The 24403-nt window shown below is 41.2% G+C and overlaps 3 protein-coding genes across 8 annotated transcripts in view; 2 read left to right on the top strand and 1 right to left on the bottom strand.

Annotated features, from left to right (window-relative positions):
• Positions 1-18162, top strand: part of rims3 (regulating synaptic membrane exocytosis 3) — a 51903-nt gene extending 33741 nt beyond the window's left edge. The window contains exons 7-8 of one of the 3 annotated variants that reach the window (XR_004659211.1): positions 905-1220; positions 18136-18162. Coding sequence is in view for 1 of the 3 variants with exons in the window: in XM_034891220.1 (XP_034747111.1) it covers positions 905-1117 (213 nt within the window). In the remaining 2 variants the exon portion in view is untranslated. Of the gene's footprint in view, positions 1-904; positions 6999-10615; positions 10652-18135 lie in introns of those variants that run through there. The other 2 variants (XR_004659210.1, XM_034891220.1) reach the window with 2 other exon arrangements.
• Positions 7859-24189, bottom strand: smap2 (small ArfGAP2). Of its 4 annotated transcripts, none has more exons than XM_034891206.1 (9): positions 23402-23653; positions 13959-14092; positions 12688-12852; positions 12455-12514; positions 12023-12080; positions 11717-11874; positions 11276-11456; positions 10733-11127; positions 7859-10549 (listed from the first exon to the last, which is right to left on the bottom strand). In XM_034891206.1, the coding sequence occupies exons 3-9, from the start codon at positions 12838-12840 to the stop codon at positions 10424-10426; spliced, it is 1131 nt and encodes a 376-aa protein (XP_034747097.1). In that variant the 5' UTR covers positions 12841-12852; positions 13959-14092; positions 23402-23653; the 3' UTR covers positions 7859-10423. The 4 variants fall into 4 exon arrangements, with proteins under 4 accessions (XP_034747097.1, XP_034747094.1, XP_034747095.1 ...); XM_034891203.1 differs by lacking the exon at positions 23402-23653 and adding an exon at positions 23940-24189 and having other exon boundaries at positions 10387-10549; XM_034891204.1 differs by lacking the exon at positions 23402-23653 and adding an exon at positions 23940-24189 and having other exon boundaries at positions 10387-10549; positions 10733-11124.
• The window catches only part of trappc3 (trafficking protein particle complex 3), a 6403-nt gene continuing 5875 nt past the window's right edge, over positions 23876-24403 (top strand). The window contains exon 1 of the mRNA XM_034891235.1: positions 23876-23908. Within this exon, the coding sequence (XP_034747126.1) occupies positions 23891-23908 (18 nt within the window). The 5' untranslated portion in view covers positions 23876-23890. The remainder of the gene's footprint in view (positions 23909-24403) is intronic.

Here is a 24403-nt window from a genome sequence, read left to right as displayed (position 1 = left end):
ATTGATCGTAGTGTTATCCAATTGCGTGTGAAATTTTCAAATGCAAACGCTTGGTGCCGCACCTTGATTTGGGCAACTTTCTTTATTCAATGCCAGGCCCTTAATTATTTCGGATTTGGGTCTGAATTTCCAGGCAACGTCATTTCTAGAAATGTGTGAAACTGGCATTCGAAGAAAGTGGGCTCATGTTACCCGACTGACAGAATTTTCCCCTCACACTACTGTAAAATGTCCCACTACATGGACTTGGCATTTTCATCAGTGCATTCAGATATTTCTCCCTGGAAAAGTAGTGTTGGTTTTTAATGACGGGAATTAGGACATTTTACATTTTCCCCTGAGAACAAGGGGCAATCAGCAAAAACATGTCATACTTACTCATGTCATACAGGATGAGAAGTAAGTGGAGGTATTTAGAAATATCTGTAACGGTAAAGATGTATGTGTGAATAAGCAAGAATCCAAGCCAAAGAAATATATGATTAGACTTAGACTTCTCTTTAGTGATCCTTTTGGGATGACTCCCGCAAGGAAATTGAATTTCCAGCAGCAGATTTCAGCAGCTTCCAAACACTGGAATAGAAAATAAAGAGGTATAAAAAATACAGTATAAAAGAAACGCTATAAAAATAACAATAAACATTTAGCTATAAAAAGACCTTTAGCGTTAATTAGCAGTTAAGAGCAGTTAGAGTGCAGTCATCTTGGCCGACGCTAACCGCCGACTAAAAAACACAGAACTCTCTGTGAAATAACAAAAGAGTTTCTAATTTTGACAAAAAAATAGTGTGTTCATGCAGGACCTGATTGAGAAAATACCTATGCCGGGCCTTTCAAAATATGTGACATACGTACACCCATGTCTTAGTGTTGAATGTATTATTTATTCTCATCTCTCCTCTAGGTAATAGTGTGGGGGGATTACGGGCGTATGGACCACAAGTGCTTCATGGGAATGGCCCAGATCCTTCTGGAGGACTTGGACCTGTCTGCCACAGTCAGCGGCTGGTACAAGCTGTTCCCTACCTCCTCTCTGGCAGATCCCAGCATTGGACCCCTCACCAGACGCCTCTCCCAGTCCTCCCTGGAGAGCGCCACTAGCCCCTCGTGCACCTAAACACCCAGTAGACACCCACATACGCAGGCAGAGTCAGACGCGGACACACCTTCTGTATATACACAACGACTGTATTCAAAGTGCAACACAGGTAGGCATACACACACGTACCCATCTGTGCAGGAACACACATTTGACATACAGGTACAAATACCTGATCTCATCCACGTGAATACACACACTGACACGCTGCCATATCCTCCCCTACGTCCATATTCTCACTCACTGAGCAGTATTTCAGTTCCAACTTGAGGTAGACTTAATTTACCAACACATGTAGCACTTTCCACCGTACCATTTCAACACTTCCTACCATGACACAGCAAAACTGCATTTCAAGTTACCAGATTTCCGTGGCACGACCCATCCCACGACATTCCGATGCCAGTTTATAAACTCTCTATGCCAAACTAAGGGGGAAAAAAAACTTTATTTTTTAAAACCAAAGCAATTGTTGTTATTATTACTATAAGTAGTAGGTGATCTAGTATACAGTATAAAGTATGGATATGTAGCAGAGTCAATGACTTAGATGTAATGCAAAAAAGAAGATACATTCTACACACACGAGCTGAGAACGGCAGGCCAAACACATACCTGGGCATCAGGCTTGGATATTCACATAATGGCTATTATGTGATGTAGCAACACTGCTATTCTATAATTTTCACAGGGCAGTTTATATATAGATATACATATATATATATATATATATATATATATATATATAAATAGATAGTTAAATACTTGTTTGTGTTTATATATGTATCAGCTGCATTCTGCATGTTTAAATGCACCCCTTGAGACATTTGAAAGTGCTTCAATCTTTTTATTTTGCCTGCCTCGACTAATGTAACAGGAGTATTAGCGCCCCATCATTTTACAATCCGTCCTGGGAAACAGCACTGCACCGAGTTAGGGAGACGGGTAGGCTTTGGTGACAGGGGGGAGGGGGGGCTGGGGGGAGGCAGCGCTATGAGGAGAAGAAGAGAACAAACGACTCAGCCAGCTACTCATCTGCTGATGAACAAAAATTCTGATCCCGCCTTCATCTTTAGAGTGAGGGACTGTTGCGCCATGCAGGGCACTTAGCACATAGGCGTTGGGGGAAATGTGTCCAGCTCTAGTCTGGGGTTCTTGTGTGTCTTGTTGTGCCACATCCAGGGGGTGCCACAGTCCCACTTTCAACACCGTATTGTTTGAACTTTCTGTTGATTTCCCGGTTGTGAGGTCCTCTTTGGGGCGAGCGTGTCTCTTGTCTCTCACACACAGACAGCTGGCACACTCACTGACTTTAACTGTTGTATTTCCAGATTCGTTTTTCTTTTTCATATCAGACTGTTTACGTCAGTGTTAACTTTTCCAGCAGGTTGATTGGTAACCTGTGATGTACGGTAGATTTACTATTTAACTTTCAGTTGCAACATCGCAATCTTCATGTCTCCTGTCAGGCAGTGTGTTTGTGTTAAAGATGGCACTTTACCGTAATATATGTATTATTTTTGAATTATAGACATGCAGCGGTAGTCCAACTGTTATTTTTTTGTTTTTATTTGGTCCCACTGCAGTGTGCATCTCTGAATTGTTTAAATGAATGCCAGTATGGAAATGTAACACAGGTTTTGAATTTGAGTGTAAAGGCTTGCTAGGACAGGTGAAACAGGTCAGTGCTGCCACGCAGTTTTCAACTTCAGTCTGAGTAACCATAATTTAAATCTTGTACATTGGCTTATTCAAAAACATAGTTTTGTTTTTGCAAGTAAATCTTAAAAGTATGTCTGGAAGGATAATGGCATGTTAATCTAAACATGTGCAATTACGTTTGAGTATTTAAAATTCCTTTTTTTGTTAAAGAAATAGCTTTTAATGTTCACTTCGCACAATTACCAACGGCACTATGTTGAATTTATTTGCATTTGAAATCACTAAAATGGTAAGACTGACCTGGCGCCTGTTAAAGTAAAATGTGCAGTGGTTGAGTCTTAATTGATGGCAGAGGAGTAGCAGGGCAAACGGAGCTACTGGTGTTTACTGTTTTGCTTTATGATGAAAATGTCCTCATTCTCTTTCGTGGTTCCGAGGGTTTTTGAATCTGTCGGTCTTAGGACCAACACCAAACCTTGTGTATGGATAAAGACACTTTAGAGCCCTATTTCAGTAGTGGTAGGAGAGAGTTCTAGGCTCTTAAAAGCGTGTGCGTGTTTATAAAATCCCATTTGGTTTTATCTCCACCGTCTGTTCTGTCTTCTGCTTCGAACTGTTTGGCTCACTCTTCTCTTCATCTTTCTGCAAAAAGGGAAACTGCGAGGCACTTTGTCTCGTCAGCACATCAGACCAACAGAGCTCACATTTCAACACTCTTTGAACTTTGGATAAAGGGATCTCTGGCATTCTTGAATTTTTTTGGGAGGATGATGATGGTGACGGTGATTTTCAGACCCTCCCATCATATATACAACCCTTTTTAGAAGAACCATCAAGGTCTGGGTTCCAATTTCTTTTTAACCCTTTGGAGCTATTCCTTGCTGGATCTGTAACTGTATGGTCTTGTATATGATGTCATTTTATGTACCTTTTTTAATTTGTAACTTATCTATTTTTTGTGGACAGCTGGCATGATGTAAAAATAAGGACTTATACTCTTAGTATTTGCACACATTCTCTTCATGGCGCGCCTTTTGTGAGGTCAAAAGAAACTTGGTTTGTATAACATCCCTGCTGAATGTTTAGTCCTTGGTAAACTTTAAAAATTAATATTTTTACATGTGATATCCAATGCTTTGAAGCTTATATGAGACAGTGTATGTCCCTTTGCTGTAAAATGAGTAGCCTGAAACAGTTATTACTAATGATTGAAAGTAGAGGAAGAGACAATGCACAGAGCTAGTTATTCCCAGGGAGTGGTTCATGGAGAGCAGAGAGCATCTGCCGACTTAGTCCAAATCTTTTGAATCCTGCAACCAAAAGGAAAGTTGAAGTATTGCCTTTCTTCAAAGTGTAGTATACGTGTATGTCTTTCAATGAGGTGCATTTATTGTCCTGTGCGATGCATAAAAATGAGCACCAAAACGTCTGTGAGAGAGAGATTTAAATGTGTAGATATTTATTAAAAAAAAAAAAAGGCCACTTGTAAACTCTTGTTGTGGACTTCAGGGTTTCAGGGAAGGATCAGGGTTTTCAGATATGAACATTAACGCCTCTCGCCGTTTTACTTTAGATTAGAACAAATTGACTGCAGTCACACGATCAACATGCATTGTCTCATCACGTTTGACTTTTTTTGACACTACTGTTTTAAGGGGGTTGAAAAGGTTGCATAAGGAGATGTTGAAGCCTCACAAGCAGCAGGGTTAACTGCGGTCAGGCAGTGTTACAGCAGGGTGTGTAAATGGAAAGGTAGATGCATGCAAGCGGGTCGCTTAATTGTTGGATTAATCAAAGTCTTTATCATAGACACTTTGGCATTTTATTGGAAACGGCACGGGGCATGTAGAGCTTGTTTGAGATGGGTAAAGACAGTCTTATCTTAAATTAGACAGGCATCTGGCTCAGCTGAGTTTGAATATAAGGGCTGTGGATGCTTTGTAATGTAAACCCACACGCTCGCTTGCTTCCCCGTGAAAGCCACATTAAGCATTCTCAAACCCAACTTTTATTGTGTGCTAAACTTTTACATTGTACCTTCAATCAACCGGAATCGTCTCTTGAGTGCTATGTTGGAAATGTGTTTTATTTTTGTAAGTAGAGAGGTATTATTCGGAGGAGGAGAGAGAATCAGAGAGGCAAAAACATAAAAAAAACCTGCCTTGAGATTTTTGTGAAAATGAGGGCTTGTCACGTGTACAATGGCCTTATTTTGTGTAGGGGACATTGCTTCACTATTGTAGCACACAAACTGAAAGTTTTGACAAATGTATTTTGCTTGAAATATTGTACCGAAGTTATATATGTCTATATGTATAGTTTTATGAATGTATTTCTTAATCGTTACACAAGAACCGAGTGTAATCTTTTTTTCATCTTGTTTGCTATACCGTCTCTTTGAAGACCTTCCAGGGAGCTCGCCTGCATTGGTTTGAGGCAGCCCCTACTTTAACTGCACTGTTTACTGTACGTCTTAGTCTCATTCTTTGTGTCTTCATTTGAAAAGAACGGCTCTGTGGTTGAAAAAAAGCATGAGTTCTGTTTAACAAAATGCCTTTTTATTTCTTTAAATGGGTTTCCAACAGAAATGATTGCTGTCCCCTCCCCACACACACACCTACCAACTAACCTGAACTTGATTTATCTATCAAGTTGATGGAATTGTTAGGATTTTTGTACTTTAAACTTACAAATGTTCGCCGCATGGTTACTTTGAAAAAGTTTGTATTTACTCTTCATGATGATATGATTATGATAAAAAGTATGATAATGACACATGATGAGGAGGTTAATTAGACACAGTTCAATCTCAAAGGAAATTCACTGTATCTTAAAGTAGCATGGACTTAGACTTCCACTTTTCTGAAATACTTGTTCTTGCAATAACCATTGGCGGTAGCCTCCACTGTTGCTGGGGCCTTCACTTTGGGCCTCGGCTTCTGTCTCGCTCATTCCAGTTGGGTTGTGTACAGTCTATATCCACGACCTTCCACTTCTGGGATTGCCCCATTGCCGCCTGAAGTCTAAGTTTTCTTTTGCACGGCTAAAACAACTTGAACGTACACGTTCCACCGTAACAAGTTCCTTCCGGCGGCACCGGGGCTCCACGCAGCGCTTAGCGCCGCCCAAGACAATTGTGAGTGGTTGAGTGAATGCCAATAAACCAGAGCGCATTTTTCTCCCAATCCCGGAATGCTGTGTGGACTCGCCAGACCTTCCTCCACAGCGCCGTGACGGAAGGGTTGGCAAAGCGAGACTAGGTTGTGCGTGACCTCAGGCTGAATCTACATCAGTTCACCACGATGACGAATAGGAAATCAATTCGAATCACATTTCGAAACACTAGAAGCGGTTTAGACGTAATAGAGCATGCCATGCATTGTGAATAACTGCTATTTTATAATGGCCCCATGAGCAAGAATCTTAATTTTTTTTTGAGTTTTTACTTAACTTTCTTTCATTTTCGAACGACGCATGCATTCCAAATGTCTGTTTGCTTATGTACGGGAGCAAAACCGACATCACTGCTAAACTGATCGGGCAAATTAGAGTTTTTACTGCAGATTATGCCAGTTTGTCTTCATCCACATCTGTAAATGTGGTATATCACAGCACAAGTTTCCTGAGTAGCCATTTTGTCCTTTTCAACTGTGTGTAAAACTATATTAAGACCACTGTAGCTCCCCTCCCCACTATCAAGACATCCTTTATCCTATCAAGCCCAGCAGAGCACATTTAACTTCCAAAAACGAGGGGAATCTTTGAATAGTGTCAATTTTATTTGATGGACCACAATGACCCAAGCACATAGAGTAAATAGATGCCTTGGAAACAAATGTAAAGATGGATAAAAGCATCTGGTGAAATCAAACAAAACCTTCAGCCCAGTTAAGGTGGATTGCTGGTGTTGGTGGATAGGCGGTTGGCCTTTCTTAACCAGCCTCAACCCTTCCACCGTGGAGCGTTTCAAAAGGGAAAAGGGTGCTTATGAAAAGAAAGAGGGAGCTGTAATTTTATACCTGTGCTTTGTAAATGTTTTCTATGTGCAGTATTTGATAATGTAAAACTGGTATTTTTGTGGTTTGTACGCTGCAGAATTGATTACTTAAGGTGCACGTAGTTTTGTAAGAAAATGGACCCAAACTGAGGAAAAAAACAATTTTGGATTCGGAAGCCTGTATTTGCATGCCCTTTGCCATCTGGACGCAAAGTCAATAAAGTTTATTTGAATCACAAACATTTGTCACGTTTGTATTTTAAACCACTCAGTCCCAGGCCGATAAATGTTGTTTTTTTCGTATACAGTATGCCTCAAATCATGCAGAAGCCTCACTCAAGTAGCTCAGTGCTAGGGCGGAACTGATGGTGTAAACAATTCAAATCACTACATTATATAGAATTTAATCAAAACAAGATTTATTTTGTTTATTTTCACAGAGACGTGTGTGTTACATATTCTCAAATGTTAGTGACGAAGGGGTGTAGATCTGAAATCAAAAGGGGACAAAGCTTGTGGAAAAAAGAACTAATATGAGTATGTTATCCTTGTTTAAGGAAAAGAAAATACACAGATATTCTGATAAATAATAAAATACACAATATCTTGATTGTAGAGGAAAAAGATACATTCCTTTATTTGCTCTTATTTTACAGAAAATATTTAGCAGACTGAAAAATGTAACTGATTACAAACAAACTAAAGTTACAAGATAATCACAAATGAAAAAGCTCAGATGAGGCCTTATCACCCACAGAGATGGAGTTTTACTGCTTTTTCCAGAAACTTTCATCACTATGGCTGAGTGGTCTGCTGTTACACTCTGTAGGATGGGGATATTGCTCTCAGCTGAGAAAGTGTCTCCCGCGGTCAAACTGTTGCCTCAACTGGCACCAGATTAGCTCTGATTGAAAGAAATACCTGGAAGAAAAATACAGGTTATCTGAGTTGTGAAAGGCTGTACTGCTTGTTATTGGCAGCAGGTAATATGAATCTTATAATGGCAGAGTATGGAAATGTATTTCTCTTTTAGCGCTTACTCCTCACAGTCAAAGTGTCAACACTTAAGTGTTTCCAAGGGAAAAAACAAAGACAGATTATTTACACTAATGGCTTCATGCATTTATAAGAATTAACATATTTAGAAACACTTTCAGAGAAGATCAGGACACAGGGAGAGATGGCTTGTGTGGGAAAGGGTTCACTTCAACATAGAGAGGTGACAGATTGTGGTCGTACAATCGCTTTTGGCTTCACAATGTGTTTTGGCCAAATTGTCAACGTTCCCGAGTGACCTGAAAATGTGTCAGTCTGGTCACAGTTTGCTGTTAATTTGACAGTAAGATATATATATATATATATATATATATAAAAAAAAGGTTGGAATTTAACAATTCTCCAAAAACATTCAAAAGACACAACGCTTACATTGCTCGACAGAGTCGTAGAATATCAAAAACAAGCACACCCCAGCAATACTACTCGTGTTCAAAATGAGTTCGGTACATTTGCAAAACACATTCATTGAGACATTTCGTCGTGTCTTGGTCGTAGAGCAGTCGACACGTAGAGAGAAACATTCAGAGAGACACATTCAGTATGTATACAGTACATACAATCAGAGCTGGATAAACATTCTCTTCATGCCATTCAGTGGAAGAATCTGAAACATGGCTGATCTGTACCTTATGGTTTTTCTTTCGACTCTGTCCCCATCTCTTCCTCTTGCTCTACTTCTCTCTTATTTACAGACATTCAACATTATTTGAGGCCTCTATTGTACAAGGTAGATTAACTCGAGGTGTGTGAGCATTACCTCAACATTTATGTGCATGCAAGTGACTTGTTAAATATCCCAGCGGAAACAGCACAGTGAATTGATATGTCCAAACGAGCAGGTTTGACAGAACATACTGTTAATGTCAACGTTCTGAGTTGTGAATGTTCTACTGATCACTAGTAAAGTGGGTACACAGACGTAACAAAGCATTGGGATACTGTACAACCATATTAAAGCTAGCATTGATCTTTGGTCTCCCAAAATCCAGTTTAGGACTTTTGACACTTATTAGATATTGGATCTAAAAGAAGCCCTGTGTAAAGTGAGCAGAAGACATCATAAATAAGGTTTAGGTAGGTTGTGTAGCTGCAAACTAACTAGGATCTAGGATCTAGGATCTTATCAACGCGTAAAGGGATTTCTTAAATTGAAATATTGTCGTATTTGGGAAGGGGACACATTGATTTTTGTAAGATTTTACAAGTAAGGTACTTGAAGCTAATACATTAAGACTGTTAGCATAGTCTGGCCTAGCTTAAACTAACTAAAACCTTTACGCTATCAAATCGTAACCCTTGTGTGCTTAAAAGCTGGCTCAAAGTTGCTCCTTCACAAATATGGTTGCGGCTAAAATTGAGCTTATTATCGGATTCTGATGTGAACATTTTAAGAAATGTTATGGGTTAAAGATTTTGGTTTAACATGAACCGAAGTCTTAGCTGAATGCTAATTCCCTTTCTTGCTAAGAGTTCCATGAGAAAATTGATAGCACTCTCATGTCTGCATGGTACGCTAACAGCAGCAGCCAGATAGCTTAGCACAAAGACTAGAAACCGGTGGAAATAGCTAGCCTGTGTCCGTCCAAAGTGGACAAATTCTGTCAACTAGCACATCTAAGGTTCACTGATGAACACATATATCTAATTTGTTAAATACATACAAAGTCAGTCATTTTTTTCTAGTACTTATGTTAAGCTAACCAGCTGCAGGTGGTAGCCTCATATTTAATACACAGACATAAGTGTGGTATTGGCCTACTCATCTAACACTTAGCAAAAAATTCACAAATTACAAAACATTAACCCATTATTCATGCTACAAGATGTTTTACTCTTTTTATGGTAAATGCGTATTATTCAAATAAACGTCAATATTGAAGGACATCTACCAACTGAGTTAAAGCCACGCTGATTCTGAAAAACGTTCTGCAAAAACCAAAACTGTTCTTTTAAAGCAGCACTATGTAAATGTTCCCACCTCGGTCCCCCTACAGCTGGGGGGCAGAATTGTCCCATTATGTCTCATTGGAACTACAGCTCCCCCGATCTGGCAAACTTGCATAGTGCGGTTATAGCCGGTAGAAAGCCGCAGAGCGAATGCAGAAACGCCGTTCATCCTGTTACAAGTTGATGAACCACTGAAACGTTTTTCGGAAACATAATTTTAAGGGACAAAAAGTTACAAAGTGTTGCTTTAAAAATCAAATGTATGATATAAAAAGAAAAATCCATTTTGTCTCTATGGCGCGCACACACTCTCACATACAGGCAGGTAGGAAAGATGGGTAGAAGTGTAGTCCTAGCCAGTGAACCTCTGAACCCTGTTGTTGTGGTCATCATACCAAAGTGTTCTGAAGGCAAGCATGGGAATATGCAAAACATGGCAATGGATGGGACGAGAGGAGGAGGCATGGGCAGACTGGAGAGAGAAAGAGAGGTAGTAATGGTTTCCCAAAGCCTATTTTTCTTTACATATGTCTCCTCCTTCTCCTCCTCCCTTGCATTAGAAAATGTCTCCTGGAGAGTGTGATCCACCAATTTCTACAACTCAGTTCCCCTCTCTTTCATGGGTTTTTGAAGTTAAATCACTTTCTGGATAGATGAGATCATTTCCAAACGTGTGCTGTCATGTGCGCTGAGCTTGGAGTTGTCGAGCCTCCCATTTGTTGACTGCTGTATCTCATCATGCCATTGGTGTTGTAGAGGTTCATGCCGGCCATGTGCTGAGTCACCTGAAAGCCACACAACACACTCTGTTATTAGAACTTTTACTACCTTCAAAATGTGTATGGACTTAAACACACACACACACACACACACACACACACACACACTTAAATATGGAAACCATATAAACCACTATGATGCATTTACAATATTTGCAATCTCACACCCACCCACACACACACACACACCTGAGTAATGTTCCACTGTAGCTGCTGGGCATGTTGCACTCCGTACACCTGCTGCTGAGGTAAGCCTGTAACCTGCTGCTGTCCCATCATCCCACTCTGCTGCTGTCCCATGATGCCACTCTGCTGCTGAACCATCATTCCGCTTTGCTGCTGTCCCATCATGCCCTGGGTCATTCCTGTCATGTAGGGTGATGCCATAACACCACTAGGCTGAGCCATGGCTCCCTGGGCACCCATTAAGCTGTTCTGCTGTCCCATCACGCCGCTCTGTTGCGGTCCCATCATGGCCATCTGTGATGTCATCATGGCACCTCCCATGCCACCTGCCTGGGCTAAGGAATGGTACGATCCGTATGGGTGTGTCGGGTATCCTATTTGGTTCAAGTACAACCCTGCTGAAAATAATCACAGATGGAAAGCGGCCATATTGGCAATTGGTGAGCGATTAATATTTCCCCCAGTCTCTCTGATGAAACTAAGTCACCCATTAAATTAAGACACATGGAGACAACAACATCCGAGTGAAGGTTCTCCAAGTCTCACCGTGAGTAGCCATACTGCTGGTGTGCACTGAGGGGGTGGAGGCGTAGAGAGAGAGAATCGAGTCCTTGGACAGTTTCCTGACAGTGGCCTCCTCTGCTTTGGGTGCTGGATCCAGGAACAGACTGAGGTTTTCAGGCACCGAGGCAGTCACTCTGCTTTGAAGCATTGAGTTGGAAACCGGCTGGAGAGAAAGAATGACAAGGTGGCAATGATAGAGAGACCCACAGAAGGTAGGAAAAGGTTATCGTCAGTTGGTGCAAACAGTAGAATCTGTCCTTTTGGGACCATAAATGTCCATCCTTAAGTTGCTGAAATATTTCAGTCTGGATCAAAGTGACGGACAGACTGATATTGCCATCCCTAGAGCCAAACCGCTGGCATGGCTGTGAACACAGGCATTCTTCGGAGAGCAGACGGTGTACAGCATGTGCAGTGTGTTACCGTGGGTTTAGTGAAGGAAGCAGAGGAGGGTGCTGGCTGGGAGCTGAAGAGATCCAGTGCAGAGTGTGCCAGAGCTGGATTGGACACCGCAGGGCTCTTATTACTGTCTGGCACACATCCTCCACCATTAGACACTACAGGACTTGCAACAGAGGCCTCTAATGGAGAGTAGATGGAAGCATGCCTATTAATATATAAGATTACTCACAATTAATGTATAACCCGTCTATTTCTTAAACCATTTCTTTCTATTCTCTCTATGCTGGAAATGGGTGTTAGTGTGTGCATGTGTGTGAGGTGCAATACCTAATCCGAGTAGGTCTGTAACAGACTGGGAATCTGTCTTGGGACTGATGTCTTTTTTCTGTCACAACAGAGAAAGTCGATACAAGTAATGCAATATGTCTGCATGGACAGCTTGAATTCAGAATCCTTTTTCTCCAGACTCCCTGGTGGTGAAATGACCTTTCTATTTTTGTCAGAACAGCAAAGGTAATCCCAAAGTCCCCCTCCCGGCTGAAAACTCCTCTCGTCAAGATGTACTTCCTCTTGTGTCACCTTCTCCTCACTGACTGATGCCCTTTTTTCTCTCTCTTTCTTAAGCTCCTAGTCTTCCTCTCCTAGCACTCTTAAGCTCAATCTAACGCCGTACTCACTCATTCTCCATAAGAGCATTAGCTAAATGTTAACAATCAAACAATATAAAGACAAGTTCTCTGTGACACAGCCAGTACGTACCAATTTCATCTTCTCAAACACAACTGGTTCTTTGGGTATGTTTTCACAGCTCTTTTCTTTCTATACAGGGTGAAAACAGATGGTTTCATTGAGCAAGCAGACACTTAAGGTGGAATGGCTTTGCTTAATAGTATTGTGATGGTGGTAGAGGAGACAAGAAAGTGCGTACATTTTCCCACCCTGCTTATCCTGTTTAAGATGTAAGCAAGAAGCTTTGGTTTCTGTGGACTCACCCTGAGCATCTTGATGTCAATGACCTTATCCATGTACTTCTTCTTGTCATACTTGTCCCTGATAAAGATCTCTGCCGACTGGTCTGTCTCGGGGCGCTGAAAACACTCAGGTAAGAAGGCCTCGTAGAGACGTTTGGCCTTGGCGTTTCCCATCTCCTGAACACACTGGTCACACCGAAACACGACAAACATTGTTGCATTGTTAAGCAGTCTAACAAAGGAAAGATACCCAGGGTACCAATCCTATTGCATGGGTTGAAGTCCTGCTAAAAAATAATTCTAATTATGGACATAGAGAAAAGAAAAAAATAGAGACGCTGACAATAGGAAAAGGATCACACTGGGAGGCGTACGGCTGACTGTCTTGTCTATCAGACCTAGACAAGATGAGCTGCATGCTAATGAGAAAGTGTCTACCTCATTGACTGCACATGCAAGTTTATCATTAAAAATCCCAGACAGACACAGCTGCAGCAACCAGAATTGTTATGCACTGGATTTTTTTGACAAATTTATCCTGCAGTCAGAAATAGAAATAATAACCCAACAACCCGTCATTTCTGACCCGAGGTTTTACTAAAATACTGTCGGACAATAAGTCTATTTATAAAACAGCCTGCTATTAACAGTGTATTTTCAGTGTATATACCAGGTACTAATTAAGAATAATGGCTCCTACTCGCCCTTAGATGTAACTTTCTCACAGTGGAAGAAAACATAGGGAACAAGAGAGTACTGATCGGGCCTTTTAGAGGAAAGGAGAAATACATTATACTCATTAAGACAATACAACTGGTCAGGGTTCTCCTTGATAACAAATACATCTCTATAGCAGCTTTTTGGTTTGGGCACCTTACCTAATAACTGCCTTAAGTACATGTTTTTATTGATTTCATCCATTGCTAAGAAACAGCACCTACACGGTAGACAATCCAAAGAACATGCTGTTACCTATAAGTGTGTTGCTGTGCTCATGTCACTCATTATTTCAAATTTTTTCACACTGTTTCTATGAGATTGCTAAATTAAAACCACATTTGTGCACCCCAGCATTGGTGAGTACCCCTGTCGTCATTGTGGGATGTATGCCATTTATTTGACGTGTTCTTGGTTTTGGGCTTGGGTTGGTTGCTGTACTTATTAACAGTCCAGATCAATTATAAGTGAACTCAGTCATGGGTTACTGTATGTTTAATACAATAACATGAGCCAACACTTACAAATATTCTGCACCATGTATTGACATTAGGATCTGTAATGTGGCCTCTGACCTGGACCTGCTCCTGTGTCCACTGGTCCAGATTGACAGACTTAACCTTGGATATGTGGACCCCCAGGTTTCGATGGATACCAGCACAGCGGATACAGATGAAGATGCCCAAATTCCAAGAGGACCATCTTGGACCTGGCAGAGAGAGAAAGGTAGTGTTTACAATTAAGATCAGACGGTCTAGAAAGTATAACAGACAGGCAGAGTAAGCAGGAGAGAGAATTGGGTGAAGAATGATGAGTGAAAACTGATTATTTTGAGTCCAATTATAGAGAGACAAGCCTGAAATTCAATTATGAGTTTGAATTCAGCTGGGAACTTGATTAATCCAGCGTAAGTCATTTGGTGTCTTGACACATAATGGGATCCAGTAGGAGCGTTAGCCTACATAACTGAGACTGAGAAGAGAGAGGGGGAGTAGAAGGTTACACAAACACGCATACACACAAGCGATTACACACACTCTGGATACCTGCAGGGATGATTACTCATTTGGTCAAAAGCCTGTGTGTGGGGGTGTGTGGTATTCTGAGTGGGACATTTTGTCCATCTTGCTGCCGTATTAATGTCAATGGTTACATTTTTCTGTTGTGTGCCTCATATTCACCCCCATGCTTTTATAGGTTTAAGCTTCATATCATGCCTCGCTGTCAGCTAAGAGGGGGAATAAAAACAACACCGTCAGGCTATTTTTCTGCTGAAATTATGCAACCATCCTCTACAGAGAGTACAGTCAGCTTCAAAGAGAATACTCTTCCCATCTCTCGTTACATTTCCCCCTTGTCTTGCCCCTCTTCCTCTTCTCTTTTTGCTTCCCCCTCCCTTCGCTCACTCTCGTTGGCTTAACCACCCTCCGCCTCTCTGCTCATCTCCTGTTCCTGTTCGTGAGTCCTTGCTTGCAACCTTGCTACAAGTTGATGCACTGTGGACTTTACACCACTAGATGGTAGAGCAGCTTTTCGACATTTGGATTTCTCATTGTTCTCTCCTGTCTGGCAAAGTCACTGTTCAGGGTTAAAGGAAGGCAATTCTATGCAAAGGAAAGAGGAAGTAAAGTTTCAGAATAGCAAACTTGCGAAGCCTTCCTGTTTACGACGGCTGCGGAAACGCTGTCTGGGTGCAGAGTCAAATACTGTGCATGCTAAAAATGTTTACATCATTAGAAGAAAATCACAGGACTGGCTCTGTATTTCCATCTATTTCTGGGTTGCCTAGTTTGCAGGTTATATTTTCAAATAAGGAAAAGAAAATGGGCAAAAATGCAAACAAAAGTAGAGGTAGCAAACAGCAACAACAGAGGGTCACCAGACAGAGTGTGTCCATCACCCTGACCGTCTGGCTGCAGCATTAACAGTCATGCAGTCTAATAATAGTAGACTTACTCTGCAAAGCCTGCTTAACTGCTGTAAACGTTGGCACTGACAGAGAGAATAAGAGAGATATTGTCCATTTTTTTGAACTCCTTGGACGTTGGAATTAATTTGTCCTTCTCATCCTTCATTCTGAAACTCCTCTGTGTCCTGGCCGCCATTTCTTATCTCTCTCATTCACCACCGCTGTCTCCCTCCTCCTCTTCCCTGTCCCTCCATATCTCATGCTCTTTCTATAACATTCTCCACCCTCACTTTCTGGGATTTCACCCAATTGCTTTTTTTGTGTGCGTGCATATTGTACTGCATTTTTATCTCTTTTGAGCCAGGCTAGTGGTGTGGATCTCGGGGTGGCAGTGTCTGTCTGTTAATCCCCCGCTTTGGTCCAAACTGAAATATCTCCATTGCTATTGGATTTGGTATACCCATAGTGCCCAGAGGATGAATCCTATATTCTCAAATTTAACATATTGCGTTCCTAGTGAAATGGCTCAAAAACTAGCAGATAGACTGTCATGCAATTTTGGTAAAGATATAGTTCTCAGACGATGTATCCTTATGTCTAATGCAATTCTTTGACCGTTTTCTCTAGTGCCACCATGAGGTTGACCTTTGCAGTTTTGACTGAAATGTCTCAGAAACTGTTGGATGGACTATGAAATTACACCATGTGTGTTCATGTGTCCAGTGTAAGTTTGATCTCCTTATAATGTTTGGAGTCATTGGGCTCAGGTGTCTACGGGAGTGTGCCGACAAGGAAGAGGGAGCAGGACAGAGCTGAAGGTTAGTTATTTAAAGTAAGCCCATGTCTGCCCACTGCACCACAGTAGCCCTGTTTGGTTCTAATCAATGCAGTGCTTGAGTAAGAACTCATATACTGCATGTGTGTCCAGCAACAACGCACACCTCCAGGTACTTTGAACAGATATAGTTGAGAGAGGGTAGGAGGAACAGATTTCTAAAAAAGGACGGCAAGATTCCACAAACAGTCTCTACAAACCCCATTCTCTGTGTAACAGTTTGTGCATTGCAGTGTACATTTCATCACAGTTAAGTAACAGCTGTGAGTGAATAACATCCACTGGTCTTTTGGTAATCAATGAACAAATCCACTCTTTTTTATAATTGAGGTTTGACTAATAAATCTGTCCACAGTTTTTAAAGGGCAAACAACTAAACTAAAAGTAAAAGGGTTGCATAGGAGATATATGAATCATCCTGGAAAAATAATTAGTGTGGTTGTGGTTATCAAACATGAAGCTTGAAGTACATCAGGGGAGGTGAGGGCAGAGATGGGGCGAGAGCCAAAAACTGAGACAAACAAGAGGGGATTTTTATAGTCATCAAATGATGGACTTTAGCTGTTTGATTTCCTGCTGGGACGTACAGGGGGTCTGACGGGCAGCGAGCGAGTGCAAACAGAGATCTATAATGAACCTCTCTGTCACACACCCACACACACATGCACATTTTTGTAAGCACCTTTACTGGCTACATTTATTTTGTAATCCATCCATGTTTCTTTCTAGAGTATACCTCTTCTTTAATTCAAGTTTCACGTGTATGATTTACATTTGAGTGCATGTTTTACTTTTTCTGTCAGATTTTAAATACATTTCATTCAGTTTCAAGGTTGCCATTGATTCCCATTCATCTGCACACTCTTGGCTATATAAATAAAGTTGACTTGACTTGTGTAAGTCTACATAGCGTACATTTTAATTAATGTTACAATGTGTGGTAAAACCAGAAATTGCAACAACACATTGTGGACTTCCACACCTCATAATGATGATGTCGCTTTGTCAAAAAATAATACAGACTTCTTTACAGACTGTTCAAGATAAAGAATTATACAACTCAAGAGCCTGCAAAAAGATTTTCATACCATACAAAAATAAATGGAAATCATTGGCTGCCTGGTAAAAGAATTCCTCTCATTCATCAATGTTATGAGGCTATGGAAATAGAATGAAACAAACCACTATGAAGCATTTATAACACACACACACACACACACACACACAGGAAGGTTTATTTTTGAGAACCTGTGGCCAAATCCACATGACAGTGTTGATGAAGATGTAGAAGTGCAGTAATCACTTCTTTGTTTTGCTTTTTAAAGTGGAGGAACACTGCATTTGACGTTTCACAGTATTGTCTTTTCATTTCTATTTCCTAGCTAATTATATGGCTTTGATTTAAATACACCTACAGTATGTTGTGATTGTACTGTACTGTTTTTCATCACTACATTTCAGATTTTGTTCAATGATTCCACTGTGTCTGTAGTATTCTCTCTACTACTGCAGTGCTTTTACAGGGATGTATTTTAATCTAGTATCATAATGGAACATGTATCACTTCTTTTGTACTACGATATTTAATGATTGTACAAACAATGAAACAGTGAAACTATGGGTAGCTTAAATTAGTTTTTTGAACCAATGATTGTGCAAGTGCAAGATTTCTTTAAAGATTTGATCGCCCAATGCAATGTTTTAAACAGTAGACAGCCTGTGTTCCAAGTGATGACCGTTTTGGGTTTTGTGTCTAGAGTTTTGAAAAATGACATCAAGGTTCTAAAATTAGTAGCAAAGTGATTGCAAAAACTGTAATTCAGCATGTGGTATGATTTATAACAGTGACCCTAAATTTCTCAAATAATAGGACCACAATAGAAATAGTTCTTGGAAACTACTTTTTATGTGGTGCATAAACATACAAATAATATTAACATCTTCCTTCCAAAGTGTGCTTTTCTGACATACTTTATAGCAAAACAGAGAAGTGCACGTCATCACACAAACACACACACACACACACACACACGCACACACACACACACACACACACACACACACACACACACACACACACACACAGGCAAGTGCATATTGCTCATTAGCCTATATCCCACAAGGATAAAGGGTACGCTCTGCACACGTTCAAATACACTAATCCCACAGAGTCTCAGTCATCAGTGGATCTACGCCCTCTTACGCCACCACACAAACACACACTCATATATACGAACACTCATCTTATCCTCCAGCACCTCAGCAGCTAAGCCAGTCCAAAAACCCTGAGGCCGTCCAGTGACCCAGTCCACAGTCAGAGCTAAGCAGATGGACCCTTATTGATAATTTACTAATACACACCCACCATCTGTGGGACAATGCAAGTGACACAACTGTGATCCTGCAGGTGAGTCATTGAAGTTTGGATGAGTTAAACATCAAAAGATGAGAAAACAGTCCGTCACACTAAGCTTAAGAGTCTTCTCCAAACACATTTTTAGACTTGAATTTATGCTTAATTTCATCATATTACTGATACTATTGTTTGTCCTCTCTGTAGTTGCAAAATGAATACAGTACAGTACTGTATTCTATTAAAATCATTTATTTAAACTCATCTTCAGTCTTTCTTTTTCACTTGAAAGCTAATACTGGTGACACATAAGGGGACATTTGATTACCTTGTAACTTTGTTCGGGAACATGGGACCCAGCATTTATTAATTTGGCCCATGGTCCACCAAGCAATCTGGCCTTGTCAGTGTATAGACTCTGTGCCACCCCAGTATTGTGAGACTCTATGCCAGCCAGGGGACACAAACAGCCAATCACCTCCTTGTGTCAAAAGATATCCCTGATTGGATGATAGTAAAGGGTGTAAAGGGATGGGGGATAGGTGGTTGTGGAGGGATACGGCATGATATTACTAGGTGATTTCTCCAAGGCAACTGTGGCCTGGTGTGTATGTAAACACAAGTACAATGGAGATAATAAAGAAGGTGAGGCTTTTATACACACGCACACACACACACACACACACACACACACAATCCCTTGAGACTGAAGCCAGAGGTAGAAGTGTTGACTACATTATGCACCTTCCTCACCCTTGCTCCCCCGCCACTTCATTATTTCCTGGCAGTATTGAGGGTTTACAGTAGAAGTGTCACGTTGTTGCGGTACAGAGGAAAACAGAGAAAGGAAGTTGGGCAGCTGTACAGTGCAGTCAAAAAGCAGAGATAATATTTAATTGCTGCAGTGTCTGTACAGTAAGTGTAGATAGGGATGACCAAACAGCATCGTTAATGTGTTTTTGTGGGTTTTCTTCTGCTGGTGTAAGCATCCACTTGGCTCCACACATCTCACTCACTTCCTCTTCAATCACCCAGAGGGAGGAAAGTGATAAACGCACAGTAATCTAAGTCAAACCAAACAAGATTAGACCAATCGTCATCGCAAGCCATATGGTCAAAAGCCTGACTTTAGAGAAGCAAGGGGACGGATATAATATGCTTTGAATGTGTGCACGTGTGTACGCACGTGTGTGGTTTTGTTAGTGCATGTGCTTGTTCTCTAATGCAGAAGAGTAACCCTTATAAGAAAAAAGTGCTAATCAGGTAGGAGGTGTAATATCCCTTTAATGCATCTACCTAGATGAGTAACATGGGGAGAAAGGTGGAAAATATGAGTGGTGTGTGACCTTTCCGTCCCTATGGAGTTATACACTGTATATTCTGAAATGGTTAAAACTATAAATGCGGAACATATTTGTTCACATACTTGACAGAAAACATGCTTTAGATTTTAGCAAGAGGCCACTAAGTGATAAGAAGAAATGTTTATCTTTGAAGATTAAAGCCAGAGCTTCAGCATGCTTGGTGTGTGTGTCTATTTTTTCCCCTAACCCCTAATCTCATCTGCAGTCTAATTAGACCAGTCTGTTGCACAGTGAAGTTACCAATCAAAAAAGCAATGCACAGGCATGTTTGAAAATGAAAAAAAGAGATGTGACAGATAGCATATCAAAGAAAACAAAATGAATTTCTCTCTCCACGTCCCTGATTTGGTCCAGAAAGGTCCACTGCTTCACAAACACACATGTGATGCCTTATTTGTTTTCCTCGGCTTTTGTTGACTGTAGTCTTAGAACAGTCACATTTTTAGATAAGCTGCAAGAGTCTGATCACAGTTTTCTATTTTGAATTGACTTCTGAGCAGTCACAAGTGCGTTTTCCGGAAGTCTAACAGCGGCTGCGGTCCTATTAATATCTTATTTTTTTAAATACCACCCATAGGCCACATGCTCTGGAACAAAACAATGTTTTGTAAAACACAGCATTCACGGTGTCCTGGTGACGTCTGCGGTTTGAATATCACCACGACCTTGAAATCCCATTTCATCTTAACTTAACTAATGTACTGTATCTCACCATTGTCTATGTACTGTACTGTGAACCGGGCAACCAACAGCAGGGGAACACTGGGTCAGTTGTCCTGGGCCCTAGGTCAAGGGGGGGCCTGAAAGCCTTTAAATCATCTTCTCCTGGGCAAGAGCCCGACACATGGCAGCCCTGGCTCTGTGTGTACTGTGTGTGTGCATGTGTTTGTGTGTGTGTGTGTGTGGAAGCAAAGTTTGATGAAACTTGGGGAAGTAGAATGTTCGTGTTTGGACAGAAAAATTAAGCAAGAAAACAAAAACAAAGAATTAACAAATGAAGCGTCTATCATAAAACAAGGTATAAACATGCCAAAGACTGAGCAGACAATGTGTACTGGATTGGCTTTTACAACTTTTCAATCTTGATTTCTTACTTAAACTCAGATTGCCAACAGGGTTTGAACCCAACAGAATTTTCTTTAGTTCCTCCTAAACTATGGCGGTGAATTTGTATCAGTGTAAGGATGTTATTAATGTTACATAAGGTTGCATGTCCAAAGAAAAAAATCATTCCCTCTGCATCCGTTTTGTTGTTTTCTTTTTCAGCAGCCACCTGAAGCAACTAGTGCTTCTTATGAAATATTTCAAGGTGCCCTGCCACATGTATGTCATAATTTTGTGGTAATGTTGGAAGTTCTACCGTGGACTCTAACATTTTTTTGTGAAAAAATGCCTTGGTTACCTTGTTTCAAACCATTCTAGCGTGGTATAGAAAGCCTGCAGGAAGACTAAGCTCCATTCGTACCAGTTCTCATTTATATTCAACAAGCTTGACTCTGATTGGCTAACCGTTAGCCAATGAGAGCCTGGCTATCCACATGCTTTACCCAGTGCAACTGGGCGAGCTCATGAATAGTAATGATCTCAGGCAACAAGACGTCAGACTGACCAGCTTTTGTAATTGGCCCGATTTTTGCGCTTATTTCTTTTCAGTGGATAGAGCTGACATAACAACAACACATATGGACCTTACAAAAATATAAAAACGGTTTTGAGTGGTGGGGCACCTTTAACTGCATTTGCCAGCTTCCTGAGAGATACAGAGACTCAGACTCAGTATTGTGAATGAGCACAGACACATACAGAGATCAAGAAATGTAAAGAGAAACACAGATGGAACACCAAGATAGTGATGGCCCAAATGAACAACAAGAACAAACTGGGCAGGAGCGTTGAGACTTAAATTTAGTCTGTCCGCCTGCCTGTCTGTCTGTCTGCATCTCTGTCTGTCTGTCTGCCTGCCTCTCTGTCTGCCTGCCTCTCTGTCTGTCTGTCTGCCTGCCTGTCTGTCTGTCTGTCTGCCTGCCTGCCTGCCTGTCTGCCTGTCTGCCCGCCTGCCTGCCTGCCTGTCTGCCTGCCTGTCTGTCTGCCTGTCTGCCTGCCTGCACTACCTCTTTGAGTGTTCATGGCTAGACTTTTTTTGCCCCAAGCATTAGCATTGTTTCCCCCGGTCATGACTGATCCTGGCAAACAAATCCAGTGAAAAGCTACCATGACGTATTGATTTTGACTCTGAGTGTCCTTTGCACACATCAGTTCTCTGCTGTTGTTTGCCTGTCCATTTGTTTGTCTATCTATCTCTGTGTCTGTTGGGGAAGCAAACCCAGATCTGAACTTGAATGCAGCACTACGGTATACAGCGTAATCCCTGTTAAATATGTGAAGCTGCTTACTCGCATGATTCATAACGTTTTCATTAGGAATCACGGGATTGTCCCCTGCGTGACAGCCTGCACTGATTTACGTCCATTCAGGCCCTTCCCTTGAGAATTTATGACTGAAGTGGGAGTGGTAGCAGCCATGTGGAAGTGGAAACATGACATGCTCTTGAACCATTTCCTGGGCATGCTATGGATTATTATCAATCTCAGCAGCAGCAGTGTCGCTTAATAACATCAGGTTGAAATCTAGCATAGGACATGTATTGGTATCCAACGGGCTAACCCTAACCCTACTTAAACAAGGTCTCAAGGCTGTATTTTTTAAGATTTCTACAAAATCAAAAAGTAATTTTTGTCAAAAAAGGATGTCATACTTTCTACTTAAATATTGTAAAACAACTGTTTACTATCTATTTCTTTACTTTTGAGTGTCTTTTTGTACTTTATTTTGCACTATCCATTGCCGCTGCAACATTGTGAATTTCCCCGTTGTGGGATTGATAATAAATGATTTGGAATCTTAAACCTTGAATAACAACTTCACAATAATTATTATTACTATAAATGGACACGGGGGAGTAGTTCACTGACACCTGAGGTTTGTTTCTGGAACCAACGCTGGCTGTGAAGGGGTTTTGTGTCCATGTATCTACCAATGTGTGGACCTATAGCGGCACGTGAATGTGGAGCATTTTACATTCACAGATATCATCTTGTTGACAGTTTATCACCTAACATACAAAAAGACAAAATGTTGGAGAATCGATTTGTTGATTTGTGACCAAAACAGCAGTGTTTGCCCACCAGGATGGCAAAACAGATTCAGCAAACAGCTGATGACACAGTCCAAGGCCTCATTAAGGCTACAAACAGACAGAAGGGTAAGTGCACATGCACAAACACATGCAATCGAGAGTCTGGCTGTGGTAATTATTGTACTACATATATTTAAAAAAAAAATCCTATAATACATGTTAAAACAAATGCAGGACACTATACCGACATCCCCAAAAAAACACGAGGGACAGTATGATGTCACTCCAACCAACGCCTTTATTCATGGTAACTACATATTTCACTAAAAGTAATAACTGCGGATGATAGACCTACAACACCTCCTTACAGTTCCATCATAATGTACAAATGTTGTTCCCTTTTGTTAAGAGTTAGACTTACCTGTGCCCCCATCTGCACTCAGACTGCAGGAACAGTGTGCTCAGGGTGACTCAAAGTCAGATATCTAGCTCTGTGTCTGCTAGCCCTGTGGTTTTCATACTGGTGTTCAGGGAGCCTCAGGTGTCTCGCAAGGGTCCAAACAGTTGGACTCATTCTCACTGGTGATCTCATTCACTCATTTGATCCTGTAACATATTGTCCAATTCTCCTTATTAACAAAAACCTTCTTAAAATCTTTACAATAGATCTATTGTGGCGACCGGGTTATTATGGATGAACTATATTAACCTACTTGCATGAGGGAGCTTGCTGACATTATATAGCAGCATGCCATGCTCCAGCCTTAAGAGGATGGGGCCCCGTATCTTGCATCACAGTAGCCTACAACGTAATTGGTCGAGGTATGATGAATGCAACGCCGCATTTTCTAGCGTAGTAAATGAGCAAGAGGGTCGATTCATGCCTGTTTTTTTTGTTTTGTTTGTGGGTATGGACAGGATAAGCCAGGTAACCAAGCCGTTGGTAATCAATCACCTACCTTTTGATTCGCAGTCAGCGCAGTATTTATTATCTTCCAGCGCCAGTAAAGAGTTGAGGACAGCCTGGTATCTGTCAACGTCTTTTACAGATTTTCCCGTCATCATTGCACTCGTCCACCTCCTCCGCAGCCCCTGTAGTCGCTGCCGGCTTTTGTCAAATAGCCTCAGTTATTTTATTATGAGAGCAGTGTGTGAAGAGCCGATGCTTCCCGTTCCTCCTCTTCCTCGCTGTAAAGCAGGGCGAGTTTGTTACACCTGCAAGATGATGGGATGTTGCCTTTCAGCCAACCAGCATGCGGGTTATGCTAATACAATACTAATCAAGACGTAACGTGGAGGCAAACACCATGTGAGTGCTAATGAACACCAATGGAAGGTCGACTTTAAAGCGCATCTGTAACCTGGCTTTCACTGATTGTTACTGATTCCTTCAGCCAACTCTCTCTCTCTCTCTCTCTCTCTC

This window comes from Etheostoma cragini, chromosome 14 (assembly GCF_013103735.1).
Source record: "Etheostoma cragini isolate CJK2018 chromosome 14, CSU_Ecrag_1.0, whole genome shotgun sequence".
Taxonomy (NCBI): Eukaryota; Metazoa; Chordata; class Actinopteri; order Perciformes; family Percidae; genus Etheostoma; species Etheostoma cragini.
This window is presented reverse-complemented; position numbering and strand designations above follow the sequence as displayed.